The sequence below is a fragment of the Diabrotica undecimpunctata genome, chromosome 10 (genome assembly GCF_040954645.1).
Source record: "Diabrotica undecimpunctata isolate CICGRU chromosome 10, icDiaUnde3, whole genome shotgun sequence".
NCBI classification, from domain to species: domain Eukaryota; kingdom Metazoa; phylum Arthropoda; class Insecta; order Coleoptera; family Chrysomelidae; genus Diabrotica; species Diabrotica undecimpunctata.
The window spans coordinates 879,659-895,874 of record NC_092812.1 but is presented as its reverse complement, the minus strand read 5'-3'; the positions used below and the strand labels follow the sequence as shown (position 1 = coordinate 895,874).

At 36.9% G+C, this 16,216-nt stretch overlaps 1 protein-coding gene across 1 annotated transcript in view; it reads right to left on the bottom strand.

The window, feature by feature from the left end:
- The window catches only part of LOC140452242 (probable protein kinase DDB_G0291842), a 226,387-nt gene extending 210,753 nt beyond the window's left edge, over positions 1-15,634 (bottom strand). The window contains exons 1-2 of the mRNA XM_072546379.1: positions 15,473-15,634; positions 15,202-15,268 (exon numbers count right to left, since the gene is read on the bottom strand). Of these exons, the coding sequence (XP_072402480.1) occupies positions 15,202-15,268; positions 15,473-15,634 (229 nt within the window). The remainder of the gene's footprint in view (positions 1-15,201; positions 15,269-15,472) is intronic.
- Between the last annotated feature and the right edge of the window lie 582 nt (positions 15,635-16,216).

The following is a 16,216-nucleotide window of genomic DNA, read 5'->3' as shown; positions in this document are numbered from 1 at the left end:
CCATACCATATAGTAACGCATAGTCAAACAAGATGGTCCCTAAATGTGTGGGGAGGTATTGTCGGGAACCATGTAGTAGGACCATATTTTTTTGAAGATAACTTAAATGGTGAGATTTATTTAGATTTTATCGTAAATCAGTTACCGATATTATTAAAAGATGTTCCACTTAATATACGTGAACAAATGTGGTTTACACATGACGGTGCTCCTGCGCACCACAACGAATTAGTAAGTGGTGAACTTAATGATCAGTGTGGTGAAAGATGGATCGGAAGAGATGGACCGGTAAGGTGGCCCCCAAGGTCACCAGAATTCAATAAAATGGACTAATTTTTTTGGGGTTACGTTAAGAACGAAGCATATAAAATACCTCCAACAACAAGGGATGATATGAAAAATAGAATCCGAATTGCATTTCAAAATATTTCTTTACAAATGCTTAGTAATGTAAGCAACTCTTTCAATGACCGCTTTCAAGTATGCATAGATGTTTTATGAGGTCATTTTGAACACCTTACTTAAGTAAGATAGTTAAAATCACTGTTGTTTTTTGTTTTTCTATGTGTTGTTATTTTTTTTTAATTTTCCGTCGGTTATTTTTTATAAATTTTATTTAAAATAAATTGTTTTCTTTTATGTGTCGTTATTTTGTTACTGAATTAATAAACAATACTGTCAAACTATCAGTTTCTGACAAATCAATCATGACCAACTCACAATAATTATTGGTTAACTTTAAAATATCTACAATTATTAAAAAACCATGGTTGCAATAGATCAATGTTGCTATACTCCTTTTTAATTATACACGGAGTTAAACTTGATATGATTTTCAGGTAATATTGGTTATAACTTTTTAAATACCCGGTATAACATAATAAAACTAAATCAATAGTATATATATTTAGTTGTTACAAAAAGTTTCTACCAAGTAACCAAAAACAAAATTTGAATATTTTATTAATGTTCTGTATTTTGAGAAAGATTTCCGAAGTAGAAATGGAAATGTCAAAAATAAACTTAGTATAAACTTAAATTGTGACTTATTCCCCAAGGAATAGGAAATGGCATTAAGATGCCACAAGAAAATAGCTTCAGAACAATATTAATTATTAACATTGTATTAAAAAAATTATTAGGTACACTTGTAAATTAATGGTTATCTAATCCTAATAATAAATTAAGTTGAAAAAAAGAGTTAAAAACATATAAAAATAAAACTATTCCTTTGTACACTTTCTCCTTCTGATTCTCTTTTTCCTTCCCTTTCTGAATTCATTGTGAATACGATTTATTGTCTTCAGTATAATTTTGAAAATTGTAAACATTTCATTTAATTAGTGAAACAACATGGTCCAACAAAATTGAATGGTCTATTTACTCGACACTAGGGAAGTCCTTACAACATGTAAAAATTTCATTTTGTGAATAACATAATATGATCTTTGAATGTATATTTGATTACTTGCAATTATTGTAATGAAAAAACTAGATGTATTAGATTAGATTTACTTACAATATTGTGAAAAATAGATTGATAAATTTACATAGATAGGAAAAAAATAAGTCAAATTTGTATGAAAAGAAATTATTCTAACTTTATTTATATCAAATTATTAATAAATTATTTACAATTTTATTAAAGAAGTATACATTATTCATAAATATATACGTTTTACATTCAAACTTAACTTAAATATTACTAAAAGAAAATTAAAAAATTTTTTTTTTAACAAATGAGGTGGTTTATTTGACAATTTATTTATTGATTCGTAATGTACGCAAAAAGTACATACAAGTTCAAAAAGAAACGTTGAAATACATAACAAAGGACCAGAGATACAGTTAACAGCGCCTCCCCCTCCCCTCAACTCCCGCGAATTTCTAAGCCGTCAGATTTTAAAGAACACATTTTGAAGCTTTGTGGACGATTCCATTTAAGGGCAATATTTTTGAAATTTGGTACATTAAAACTATAAAGTATGTGCTTTTAAATAACGCAAGTAAGATTTCTTAATTGTTATAAATAAAGCTACTATGAATTAAATAAAAAAAGAGGCTAACTTTGTCCCAAATTATTTTAGAACAATTTTTTTTTCTTTTAAATTAGTGAAAAAATTCAGGCATTTTAAATATAAAAAAATAATACTTTTACAGGCAATGGTTAAAAAGTTATTCTAATTGTTTATAAGCAAAAAATCGACATGTATTTGCAAAATTATTTTGCAATATTTAAAATTAATTTTCTTAATTTTTTTTAATCTTAATAATAGAACATGTTTTCTTCTTCTAAAAACTACCTTTACAATTACTAAAACTATATAATTTTCTTACATATTGTTGCAAAAAAAATTAATTTGGGATAAACAAATAAAATATCTTTTAAACTATTTAACCGATCACTTTGAAATTTTAACCATATTTTAAGCACTACAAGACACAGCATTCCATGAAATATAAATGTTATAAGTTTATTTTCAAAAAAGTTATTAACATTTATAAAAATCCGAAATTTTTGACCTATTTTGCAAGTTCCCAAGCAACAAATTAGGATAGAAACATTTAGAAAAAGCCATTTTGAAGGTTTTTATATGACATAAAAGTTTCTCCTCTTGTAAAATTTGTTTAAAATGCTTCACTTTTTGCTGATAGACGAAAAAAGCAAAAATTTTCCGTTTTTTGACCTTAATTTGTTAATAACTAATTAAGTCAAAAAAATCGACTGCAGGAAACATATAGGTTTTTGTTACAGAGGTCCATACTACTCAAAACAACTGTCGCTTGCCTGGCCGGACGAGTGTCAAAAACAAGGTACTTTTTTGCTTATTTCCCTGGTCTATAACCACCGATCAGGAAAATGTTGTCGAAAATAGCCCGTAGATTATTCTACTTTAGAGATAATTGGAGCTAATATGAATAGTAAGACCACTTACATTAACTCTAGATGATGTTGCCTCTTAAATCGCACTGAATTTAAACTGTACTCAACTTTAGTATCAAACACCGAAGTTAATTTATAATGTATATTTCATCTACTCGGGTGTTATCAAACTATGTGAGATAGAATAGAAGTGTATATATACACTTATAGATAAACTCCCAGAGAAAGAAATACGTCCAAACTCTTAGACGACGCAACCAAAAGTCAGTCTAATCTCTTAGACTAACCAACGAAAAGTGATCCTCTTTTTCTCAAATTGGACAAACTATCCCCTAGGACAGGATCATCCCCACTTAAAGAACTTTCTCTTAACGAGAACCGACTTTTTGGCGGAAACATATAAACATAACGGTATTTTTTAAAAAGGGAAGCAAAAAGGCAAATAACTGTACCATATTGATGGAAATATTCTCTTTAAAGTAAAGCTATTTGTAAGAAGATTAACAAATTTTATTACTCTCTTCCTAGCGCTATAAAAAAGGGGCTTAAATGATTTTTGTTCCCAAAAAAATGACGATTGCTCTTAAATTTCTAACAAAGCAGCCGTCAAGTAATCTGCATGTTTCGGTACTTCTTTTAAGAAATAAAAAGCTGAAAGATATCGAAGAATTAGGTCTATAAAGATACAAAATCTAAAATACCGTTACATTCTCATAAAGGACTATATCGGGACCTCTCATTCGTTTCGGCAAGGTGCCAAAGGACGATTTTTGGATACAGCCATTGGCGTAGCTGCAGTAATTGTGAAAGGTTTTTAAAATTAATCTTAAAGTAATATATAATAATTAGTTACTAATCTAATTATAAAAAAAATGTTACAGGCTAGCAGAAATAGAGACAGCAGTTTGTCCCATTCTCTCTGATTTTCATGTACAAACAGGGACAGGTAGTTGTTGATGGTTCGGTTATGTCTTTTTACCATGCCGTCGGACTGAGCATGAATCCAAAGTTTTCATTCGTTTGTTGCGCTCCTGATCAGAATGAATCTCATCTATTTATAGGAGAAGTGGAACCCCATGTCGAAAAACGACATTCTCAAGCAAGACCTTACCAACTGTGATTGCTTTTTAATCCGGTAGTACAACTACTTCTGGCCATTTGGAAAAATAGTCCATAGCAACCATCAAATACTTGTTTTCTAATGTTGTTACTGGAAATGGTCCCAGAATGTCAACAGCAACTCGTTTCGATGGAGTACCGGTAAAGTATTGTTGGAGTTTTCCCCTAAGTCTAGTTTTGGGTCTTTTCTTGGATGCACACAGGTCACATCGTTTTCACCATTCTTCCACATCTTACTGACAATTAACTGAATAATAGCTCTCAAGGACTCTGGTCAGAGTCCTATTTATCCCAAAATGACCACTGCAGCCGGCTGTCGTGCAGTTCTGCAAGTACGTCCTTAACACATGACTTTGGGAGAACAAATGGGGGCACTGTTCTTGTTCCATCTGAACTTTCCCTTTTACGAGTGATGACGTCATCTCGCAGACAGAAGGAGTCCCACTGAAGCCAATAGCCTTTCACTGCTTACCCATATTTGGCAACCTCCTGCCAGTGTGGCCTAGCTCCATTGTCTGGATCTTTATGCTGTACAGCCTACAGGTTTTCTTTGGCTAAAGCTTCTTCGTCACTACCGTCCTCTAGGGTTTTTAACTGTAAAATCTGGCCCTCTCGTTCTTTTTGGCGCTCGCAGAATCGGCAGTTCCTCTCTTTGCATGGTTTTCTCGAGAAGCTGTCAGCATTTCCATGGCTTTTTTCCGCTCGGTGATAAATTTTAAAATCATAGGTCTGAAGTTTCTCCAGTCATCGAGCTATCTGGTATTTTGAAATTGAGCAGCAATTGCAAGGCTGAATGGTCGGATCTTATCAAGAATTTTCTGTCATAGAGGAACGAATGGTAGTATTCTACTGCTGTAAGGACAGCCAATAACTCCTTTGTGGTGACACAGTAGTTTCTTTCCGCTTTTCCCAGAGTTTTACTGAAGTATCCTATGACGTGTTCCCCACCCTCCTGCACTTGGAAAAGCACCGCCCCGATGCCATTTTGAGCAGCATCCGTATCAAGCACAAAAAGACTCTGCTCTTTCTTATATGTCACGATGAGTGCCGTTGTTAATTTATCTTTAACTGTGGTGAAAGCAAGTTGGTAGTCTGGTGTCCAGTAAAATAGGAGCTTATTCTCGGCCAAGTTATGAAGGGGCAATCTTTAAAAAATCTTTCACAAAGCGACTATAGTAACTGCAAAGGACAAGAAAGCTTCGGATATCGTGTTTATTTTTTCGTGTAGGCCATTCTTGTACTGCTTTTATTTTTGCCGGGTCTGCTATAACTCTTGACTATGAAATTACATGTCTAAGGAAAGAAGGAAACTAACTGTTTCTTGAAAGAGTTTACACTTCTTGCATTTACTTGTATGTAAGCGTTACTAAGTCTGGTGAAAATTTCTTTCAAATTGGCAAGGTGTACGTCAAAATCTTTTCCGATGATCATGATGTCGTCAAGGTATACCAGAGAAATTTTCCATTTAAGTCCCCTAAGTACTAGCTCCATTAATCGTTGTTCAAATGTAGAAGGTGCGTTACACAATCCGAATGGCATCACTTTGAATTGATAGAGCCCATTTCCAGCAGAAAATGCTGTCAGCACAGTTAAAAATCATTTCGATCCAGCCAAGGCACAAAGAGTATTGTCAATACGGGGCAGCGGGTAGCTGTCTATCTTGGTGACGCTATTTAATTTTTTTATAGTCGAGGCAGAACCTTGTGGAGCCACAAGGTTAGTTACTAACACTACTGGAGAAGACCAGAGGCTACTTGACTCTTCGATAACATTATCCCCCTGCATCTCTTTAAGAATGGCAAAAGCTTCTTTTTGTTTTGCAAATGGGAGACGTCTTGGTGCCTGCCTTTTGAGGTTGGAGTTATCAGTGTTAATACTGTTACGATAAATATCATGGCCTAAAAATAACCGTAAATATATTATGACTAATTCACTAATATGTTGTAGATTGTACGAGAGAATTCTACCAGCTGGCAGAAAGAAAACCGGTCAGACGATGACCTTCTAGTATACATCAGAGGGGTTCTCCTGAATTCTAGGCCAGTTGTGGTTTCATATATAATAATGGAATTTTCATTGAAGGAGTTAGTTAATTCTGAAGACCCGCGGCCGCGATTTTAATTGTTACGCTCGCCTTTAAATAAATTATGTATTATTGAGTAGTTAAATAAATTAATATAAGTTATCGTGCTTCTTAATAAATTAAAATAAAAACCTTTTAATAAAGACAAAAGACATAAATAAATTTCATTACATTGGTGTCAAAGTGAATATAAAATAAATTGTGAAAATGACGACGATTTATGAGCTGACAGTGACTAATTTAAGAAGACATCTCGAAGACGATTTCGAAAGTTTCTGGTGATGTAGCCAAAGTTTCCGGTGATGTAGACAAAGTTTCTGGTGACATCGCATCATTGGAGAACAAAGTTTCTAACGAGATTTCTTCTTTGGAAAGCAAAGTTTCTGCTAACATCTCTTTGGAAATCTCTAAAGTCACTTCTGAGATGTCTGCCCTCGACGATAGAATGTCGTCGTTAAAAAACCAAGTTGCTGCCGATATGTTGGCCTTCGAAGAAAAGATATGGAAAGAGATGGAAAAGAAGCTGGAGGAAACAGGGACAGCAGAGAGAGGAAACAATCCGATTACAGTGGAGATAAAAGAAGACGAGACGAAATGTAAGTTGGAGACACGGCCGAAATTTGAAGGAAGTGGAGGTTCTATTCATGTTAAAGTCCCAACTTTCGACGGAAAATCATCATGAAACAACTACATGAAACAGTTCTAATCAGCCGCAAGAGCGAATAGATGGTCTGAAAAAAAAAAGGCTGTAAACCTGACTATCGCTCTTCGAGGAGATGCCTTAGATGTGCTTCAGACCATAGCCGTAGAAGAGACGGATGATTTCGAACAACTTAAGAAGAGGTTAAATATGCGATATGGCCACGAACATTTGGAGCATGTATATCAGTCGCAGCTTAAAAATCGTAGACAGAAGAAAGATGAGGCTCTTCAAGAATATGAGGTAGATATTGTCAGATTGGTACGATATGCTTATCCAACAGCTCCCGAAGACATGATGGAAACATTGGCCGTTCAGACGTTTATTGATGGTCTTCGTGATCATGAAATGCAGAGAACACTGCGATTAGCTCGTCACAAAACGCTGGTTGATGTCTTATCCGCCGCCCTCGAATACGAGTCAGCTACGCAGGCCTCTGGCGGGTACAGTAAAGTTAGAACTGTAAAAGAGGAAGGAGATGAAGATAAACTTGACCAGCTCGTTAATATGATGAAAAGCATGACATACAAGAAAACGAAGACTATAAAATCAAGAAACTCACCATCAGGAAAACCAGAACGAGTCGGCTTTAGGGGAGCAGCTTCGACCCGGAACTTTTCCAAAGAACCTCTTATACTAATAGCTTCTTTGAAATGTCGTGAGGATAGCGTATATGTAGATGGAGAAATAAATGGTAAAAAGCATACGTTGTTGGTGGATACCGGAGCGACCAGAACTATTATACGGCCGACAGTTATAAACAGCCGTAAGAAACTGTTACCAACGAGGTTGCGACTTCGGACTGCTACAGGTGAAAATGCCAACATTCATGGAGAAATCCAGGTACAATTGGGGTACAATTGGGGCAGAAAAGTTTGTCCATACTGTTATAGTTGCTGACATCGAAGAGGATGTTATATTAGGAATGGACGTAATGAATATGCATGGATTCCAATTGGATTTTAAGAATAAGGTAATCAAAGTTGGCAACGAGGAGGTATTTCTCCATCCACATAATGACAACACTGTACAAGCAGCCATTAAAGAAGATACAGTCGTGCCTGCGAGAAGCGAAACGATCATAGTAGCGCGGCTACAGGGAATTGTGGACGAATGGAGACCTGTTATGATGGAGCCTTGAAACCACGACGATGAGGTTGGCCGTGGAATCATAATTGGAAAGGAATTGGTGACTTCGGCTAAAGAAATTCCTGTGAGACTTATCAATGTCAACGACTACCCAGTGACCATAAAGAAAGAGACAAAAGTAGGAACTTGTGTACCTGTGACATCCATAATCCGTCAGGCGACAACATCTGACAATTCCAACGACAAATTCGACCAAATGGTTGCAGTTGCAGGACAGTCTCTGAATCAGATTGAGAAAAGAAAATTAAGGGAATAAGGGAAGAACTACCGTTGTTAAGCATAAAATTGATATTGGTAATGCTAAGCCAATTCGTCAAACAGCTTGACGATTACCACAGGCGAAAAGAGAGGAAGCTGAAACGATTGTTCAGGAAATGAAGAAAGACGGGGTGATAGAACCTTCTACGAGCCCATGGGTCTCTCCGGTAGTCCTGGTTAAGAAGAAAGACGGAACGACGAGATTCTGTGTGGATTACCGTATGCTGAACAACATTACCAAGAAAGATAGTTATCCTCTGCCTCGGATCGATGACACATTGGACACATTGGCTGGAAGTAAATTGTTTTCTACTTTGGATTTGAAGTCTGGATACTGGCAGGTAGAAATGGACCCAGTAGATAAAGAAAAGACAGCCTTCACCACAGGATCTGGATTGTGGCAATTCAACGTTATGCCATTTGGACTCTGTAATGCTTCTGCGACATTTGAGAGGCTTATGGAAAATGTGTTGAGAGGGTTATCTTGGAAAACATACCTGGTTTATTTAGATGACATAATCGTCTTGCGGGAGACATTTGAAGATCATTTGAGGAATTTAGAAAACGTTTTTAATCGACTTAAAGCTGCCCAATTGATGCTAAACCCCAAGAAGTGCCAGTTATTTCAAGGTAAAGTCAATTATCTGGGTCATATAGTTAGTAAAGAAGGAGTGGCCGTGGATAAGGGAAAAATCGATTCCATTATGGAATGGCCAAAATCAACCGACAAACACCAAGTGAGAAGTTTTCTTGGACTATGTACCTACTACCGAAGGTTTATTAAGAAGTTTGCAGATATCGCTAAGCCATTAACGCGACTTACGGAGGAGGCAAGAGATTACCGCTGGGATACGGACTGCCAAAATGCCTTTGAGACGTTGAAAAAGCATTTAATAACAGCACCAATTTTAGGGTATCCACTGCCAGAAGGAGAGTTCATCTTAGATACAGATGCAAGTAATGTGGGAATTGGAGGAGTGCTGCCTCAGATTCAAGGAGGACAGGAACGAGTCCTCGGATATTTTAGTAAAGTTCTTTCAAAACCTGAGCGGAATTATTGTGTCACGAGAAGATAACTTCTAGCAGTAGTAAAATCAGTAGAGCACTTCTATCAATACCTTTATGGTAGGAAGTTTCTAATCCGAACCGACCATGCCGCCCTTAAATGGTTGATGCAGTTTAAGAATCCAGAGGGTCAGATAGCCAGGTGGATCGAACGACTCAAAGAATACGATTTTAAGATTGAGCACCGGGCCGGAGTTAGCCACAGAAACGCTGATTCTCTTTCCAGAACGCCATGCCCAGCAGAGTGTTCCCACTGCAACAAAACGGAATCCAAGGAAGCAGCAGTGCTAAGAACAACGATGGTCAACGACGACTGGACGCCTACTAAGATCAGAGAAGAACAAGAAAGAGATCCAGTTATACAGAAAATTCGAAAATGGAAAGAGGAAAACCGTCGACCACCTTGGCAAGAAATATCAAACCTATGCTCAGTAGTTAAGACGTATTGGGCCCAGTGGGACTCATTTATCTTGCTTAAACGAGTCCTGGAAAATGATGACGGTTCAGAGAAGAGAAGACAGTTGGTGATCCCAAAGAGCAGAATAGCCGAAGTACTTCGTCAGTTACACGACAGTCCATCAGGAGGGCATTTTGGTGTAAAGAAAACCCTTCAGCGAATTCAGGAAAGGTTTTATTGGATGAACAGTTCCGACGACGTAAAAGACTGGTGTAAGAAATGTACTATTTGTGCTACGAGTAACGGGCCTTACCGAAAAAGGAGAGCTCCTATGAGACAGTATAATGTTGGAAGCCCGTTTGAAAGAATAGCTTTGGACATCGCTGGGCCATTTCCAGAAAGTGAAAATGGAGGCAAGTACATGTTGGTAGTAATGGATTACTTTACTAAGTGGGTCGAGATTTACGCACTTCCCGACCAGAAGGCCGCCACCGTTGCAGATAAGTTGATCCAAGAATATATCAGCCGATTTGGAGTGCCTTTGGAGATACATAGTGACCAAGGCAGGAACTTCGAAAGCGATCTATTCCAAGGAATATGTGATAGACTAGGCATGAAGAAAACAAGAACTACCGCGTATCATCCGCAATCGGATGGTATGGTAGAACGAATGAATAGGACAGTTGGCAAGTATTTGACAAAGATGGTGTCCGATCATCAGCGAGACTGGGACCAATACCTTCCGTTCTTCACAATGGCCTACAGATCTTCTGTTAACGAATCAACAGGCCAGACACCAGCCAAAGTCCTATTCGGACGCGAAATGCGACTACCTTGTGATCTCGAGTTTGGATGTCGACCTGGAGAAGATGTTGCAGGTGAAGATTATGTAATCGAATTACGAAGAAGAATGGACGATGTACATGAGTTGGTCCGTTCCCACCTTCAGATCGCTAGCGACCGAATGAAGAAACGGTACGATACACAAGCCGAAAAGGGTTACTTTAAGAAGAACGACAAAGTATGGCTGTATAATCCCAAGAAGCGAAAAGGTTGTTCTCCCAAATTGCAGCAGTTTTGGGAAGGTCCATACCTCATTATGGAGAAGATCAACGATGTCATCTACCCAATAAGCAAGATTCCAAGGGGAAAGCCGATGATAGTACACCATAACCGGCTGGCGTCTTTCGAAGGTGACCACGACGTAGATGAAGAAGTGGAAGTAAACCAAGTCCAAGATGTGTCTGACCTCACGTTTGAGGAATTCATGGGTGCCTATGGAGGTAAAGGTAAAGCAAGACATGGTGTTACCACTGAAGAAAAGCAAGATCTACTCGCGCTCCCCGATGACCACTCACTGGCCCTTACCATCCCGGCCAATATCAAAGACGCACCAGGGTTGGCATCCGTCTTTCGAAGGAAGTTTGGTCGAGTTGAAGAACTTCAATGCCAAGTGCCAGCTCCCGGTAAAACCTTGAAACTCCAAGATGCATCACGTTACCTTTTCTACCTGGTAACAAAAGACACTGCCCGTGACCAACCTACCTACCGAGATGTATGGGAAGCCTTACTTCAATTGAGAGAGCACGTACTAGAGTCCGACGTGCAAAAGTTAGCCATGCCAAAGTTGGAGTGCCGCCAATTAGATTGGAGGGTTATCCGAAATATGGTGGAAGAGATCTTTAAAGACACCGAAGTCCAGGTGTTAGTCTGTTGCAATCCGCATAGTTACTGGTGCGGAGAGAAAACAACCGTCCCTTGTCATTTTTATACAACTGGAAGTTGTAAAAGAGGGTCCAGTTGCCGATACCAGCATACCGTTCCGGTTCCAGTCCCGACAAGGTTCCAGGAGGAACCATCTTTTAAGAGGGGGGCAATGTTACGATAAATATCATGGCCTAAAAATAACCGTAAATATATTATGACTAATTCACTAATATGTTGTAGATTGTACGAGAGAATTCTACCAGCTGGCAGAAAGAAAACCGGTCAGACGATGACCTTCTAGTATACATCAGAGGGGTTCTCCTGAATTCTATGCCAGTTGTGGTTTCATATATAATAATGGATTTTTCATTGAAGGAGTTAGTTAATTCTGACGACCCGCGGCCGCGATTTTAATTGTTACGCTCGCCTTTAAATAAATTATGTATTATTGAGTAGTTAAATAAATTAATATAAGTTATCATGCTTCTTAATAAATTAAAATAAGAACCTTTTAATAAAGACAAAAGACATAAATAAATTTCCTTACAATACGATGTTGGACTTAATCAGCGCAGCAAGTTATTTTCCTTTAAAGAAGATGTCACTTTGGTTTTTGATAAACTCTTTTACTTTTTGGTATTCATCTTCGGATAGATGACTTCTTTAGGTTTTCCAACAATGCAGTAAAAGGTTTGTGTGTACTGCTGGTTGTTGGCACGTTTTCTTCTATTTTGGTAACTCTTACAACTGTCTCGCATATACCAAGTACTTGGCTCTTTTTGAAGGTGATCTTGTTTTCTTTTGGGTTGGCCACCACTGGAATGGTTCTGCTCCTCTGGTTTTAATACATCAATTTGTGCGACCACGATCTGTTTGCTGTTAGGAGGGAACTTCGTCTCTTCTCCCTTTATTCGGAATCTTTAGCCCATTTTGTTGGTTTCTAGAGGCGGACAGTGGAATTTCTTTATTGCTGACTATTAAGGTCCTTCTTCTGACATAAATACAATAATCCTATGTTCGGACATGATATCGACGCCCAGAATGAACTTATCTACAATGTAGGGTATTAGGATGGCTACTTCTATCTCGGCGTGTCCCAGTTCGATTTTTACATTTTTACACATAATAAATAGTTATGCTTTCGCCTGAAGTTGTCTCTAGTACAGGGGATTTGGATATTGTCCTTATAGTTAATTCGTAGAGGAAAGGTTTACTTGTCACTGACCTAGTTGCTCCAGTATCGATGATAAAACCGGATCTGTTTATTTATTTATTTAGCGTATGGCTCAATACATGGAGTAAATACAGTAATAATTGTAAAAAACGTAAGTACATAATTCAAAAATACAAACATAAGATTATATAAAAACGAACATAGACAAAATACAGATAAAATATAAGATAATACAAACAGATAAGGTTATATCTTTTAAGTCAAGTTGAGCTATCCATTCAAGGCTTGCAGGCGTAGTTTTGAAAAAGTACTGGATCTGTGGCCATTAAAAATTCCTTTGGCAACTAAACTGTCGCTATTTCTTCTTATTGTGGATATTGAGAACATGAGAGTGCGTTGCTGTAGTAGAGGTTGTCTGCCGGTTAACTTTCTGCCTTCTGATCTTGTATTGTCTTTCTGATATTGATAGTATTCTACTAATCCACAATTGTAACAATTTGGTCGTCTTTGACGGTTTTGTTTTAAAGAATCAGCTATTGGGTCGAGATATTTCTCGAATCGCTCAGACAATAGAGTCCTTCAATATTTGGTAGCTTCTTCTTCCTAGTCGTAATGTCTGCTGAAGATCACATCGCGCAGGCTATCAAGGAAACATTGGATGATGTATTGGTGTAGGAAGTCTTCTGGGGCTTCGGGCCAAGCGAGTTGTTCCATCGTTTCGTTAAAGCCTTGGATATGCACTTCTAGTCGACTCTGGTATACTTGCTTCAAATATTGGCTGCCGTATCTTAGTTCTAGAGCCGATACGATGGTCTCATAGTTCTTTTGTGCGTTCTTTTATTCTGGGATATTTTGAAGGATTTCGACAGCCTTACCTCGAAGTACTAATATGAGAGCTGTTGAATGTTTATATGTCCATCCATTATTTTGTGCAGCGGCTTCAAATTGTCTTCTATACACTGGCCCGTAGGTCTCACCGTCAAACGTAGGAGGCTTAATTATTGACAGGAAAACAAATTGCTTCTGCTTTACTTTCAACTCTCGGTTAATTGGTTTTTTAAATTTCTAGGTGAATATTTTTAAGGGTTCTCGTTATATCATCACGTCTTCTCTCTACAAGATCTCTCGTTACTTCATCTTCTTTAATCATGTCTTCTTTTTTCTCTTCGATTTCTGTTTTCATATCTTCTTTCGTCTCAACGATTTCTCTTTTAATATCGTCTTTTATCTCTACGATTTCTCTTTTCATATCTTCTTTTGTCTCAACGATTTCTCTTTTCATATCTTCTTTTGTCTTGTCGATTTCTCTTTTCATATCTTCTCTACTCACTTTTAAGGCCTTTATTTTTGATAAAAGACTTAATAGCAACTCTTTGTATTCCTGAGGACGTTGCTCTTCAGCTTCTTTTTCTTCCTAACGACGTTTCTTCTAAGTTTCTTTTTCTTTCTGACGACGTCTTTTCATCTTCTTGTCGACGTTTTTCATTTTCTTTTTTTCCATTTTTTGTCAGCCTCTTTTTCTTCTTGGCGACATCTATCTTCAGCTTTCTTGTCTTCCAGACATTGTTTATAATCAGCCTCTTTTTCTTCTGAACGACGTTATTCTATTGCAGCAATTATATCTCGAATTTCCTTTATCTTGGTGTTGTTTCTTATTTTTACCATATAAATTCGTGACAATACCGTTTTTCACTTAATCTCACTTTCTTCTTTTACTCATTGTTACTTTTTCTGTGAAGTACACGTAGTTAAATTAATTTTATTTAAAAATTTAAATACAAAAAAAAACAACTAACTCACTATATAAATAACAAATTGTATCTCATTAATAATTATCGTATATCACTTTACAAGATAAACACTTTGCTAGTCGCATGAAAAACTGTCTCCTCAAAGTGACGCCGTAGTTATTGCAGTCATGAACTGTGAAGTCATGAACGTCGAGTCAGCACGTTCAACACGAAATTCCAGGGAAATATCACGAATAAAACATTAATATATTGTTAGTCAAATAACACTATTAGTTATTTTACTGTGAAGATATGGTATTTTATGGTTCTTCCCTTCCTAAATCCGCTTTGTAATTCTTCTAGTATATTTTCTGATTTTTCCTTTTTTTTTATTCAGTGTTTGTTCAAACATTTTCATAACTTTACTTTTTAATATTATTTATTGATAGTTATTGGAGTCTTGTTTGTCTTCTTTTTTGTATAATAGGAGAATTAGCGCTACTTGCCAATTTTATGGTATATATTTTTGTGTCCATATCTTATCAAATAATATTAGGAGCTGTTTATTCTCCTTTGGTCTAATATTTATTGCACACGAAGATGGCTTTCACAAATTAGTAAATTAAGACAATAATAATAATTTTGTTAGTAAACTGCAAGATCAACAGGGGAACATCATCACAGAAAAAAATCAAGAAATATGCATATGGGCCAAATACATACAAAAACTCTTTGATGATAATAGGTCCGAATAACTTCCGTCCTACATATGTAACGACCACTTACCAATCACATCAGATGAAGTGGAAAAAGCAATATCACAACTAAAAGATGGTAAAGTTGATGAGCCTGACAATGCATATGCTGAACTCATTAAGCTATTTAACACCAACCAATAATATGCCTAATGAAGTTACATTTGAATAAAAACTTACCCCTTTTCTTTACATAGACGGGTGTTGCTACATTGGAAACTGACGAACGTCTCCTCTCACGAGCATCCTATAAAAGAGTAGTATCAATAGAGCTAGTAATTTGTAACCAAATAGAAATTTATTTTATTTATTTATTTCAACGGTAGTACAATTTACAATAAAATAAAAAAAATAGTAAAAAGTAAATGTTCAATTTTTTCACATGCGAAAAATCATGTTATCTTTCGCTGTATTACTAACTATCATTCTACCACAATTTCACAATCATTACTTTAGTCCAAACCTTGATACTACTTTTTAGTTCCATTTCCAACCCTCCTCCTTTAGAAATACGGACAGTTGTAAGATAGCAAACAAGAAGACTCTCTTGCCTGTTGCCTATCGTTAGGAACAAACGTTCTAGCTCTTGCCTGTTACCTATCGCTGGGAACATACGCTCTCTCTTCCCTGTTGACTATCGTTAGTAACAGAGGTATTCTCTCTACTGTTGACTGCTGACAACAGACATTTTCTCTCTCCCGCTTATAGTTATGCGAAAATACCGCAAATACTGTTTTAAATCGTATACAGATGCAAATGTGCTCTATTTCGTGATCTCAGTGTTAGTACCACGAGACATGTGCTCAGAAACCGATACCCGGACAGCTTCCCGGTATTAAGAACAACCGCGAGTGAAAGCCTGTAAATACCACGAGTGTGTGTGCAGCAGAAGAAATAGTAAGACTTTCTTCTTCTTCTTCTTCTTCATGTGCCACCTCCTCTAAGAAGGTTGGCAACCATCATGGCAATTCACACTTTCGATACCGCTGCTCTAAAGAGGTCAGCAGAAGTGCAGTTAAACCAAGCTCTTAAATTGTTTAACCAGGAGATTAGTTATTCTTCCTTGTATTACTAATTGCAGCAAGTTATAACTCTTGCCCCTCATGACATGTCCCAGATATTGCAGTTTTTTGACTTTAATTGTATTTAAAACCTCTTTATCTTTTCCCATTCTTCCCAACACCTCGACATTCGT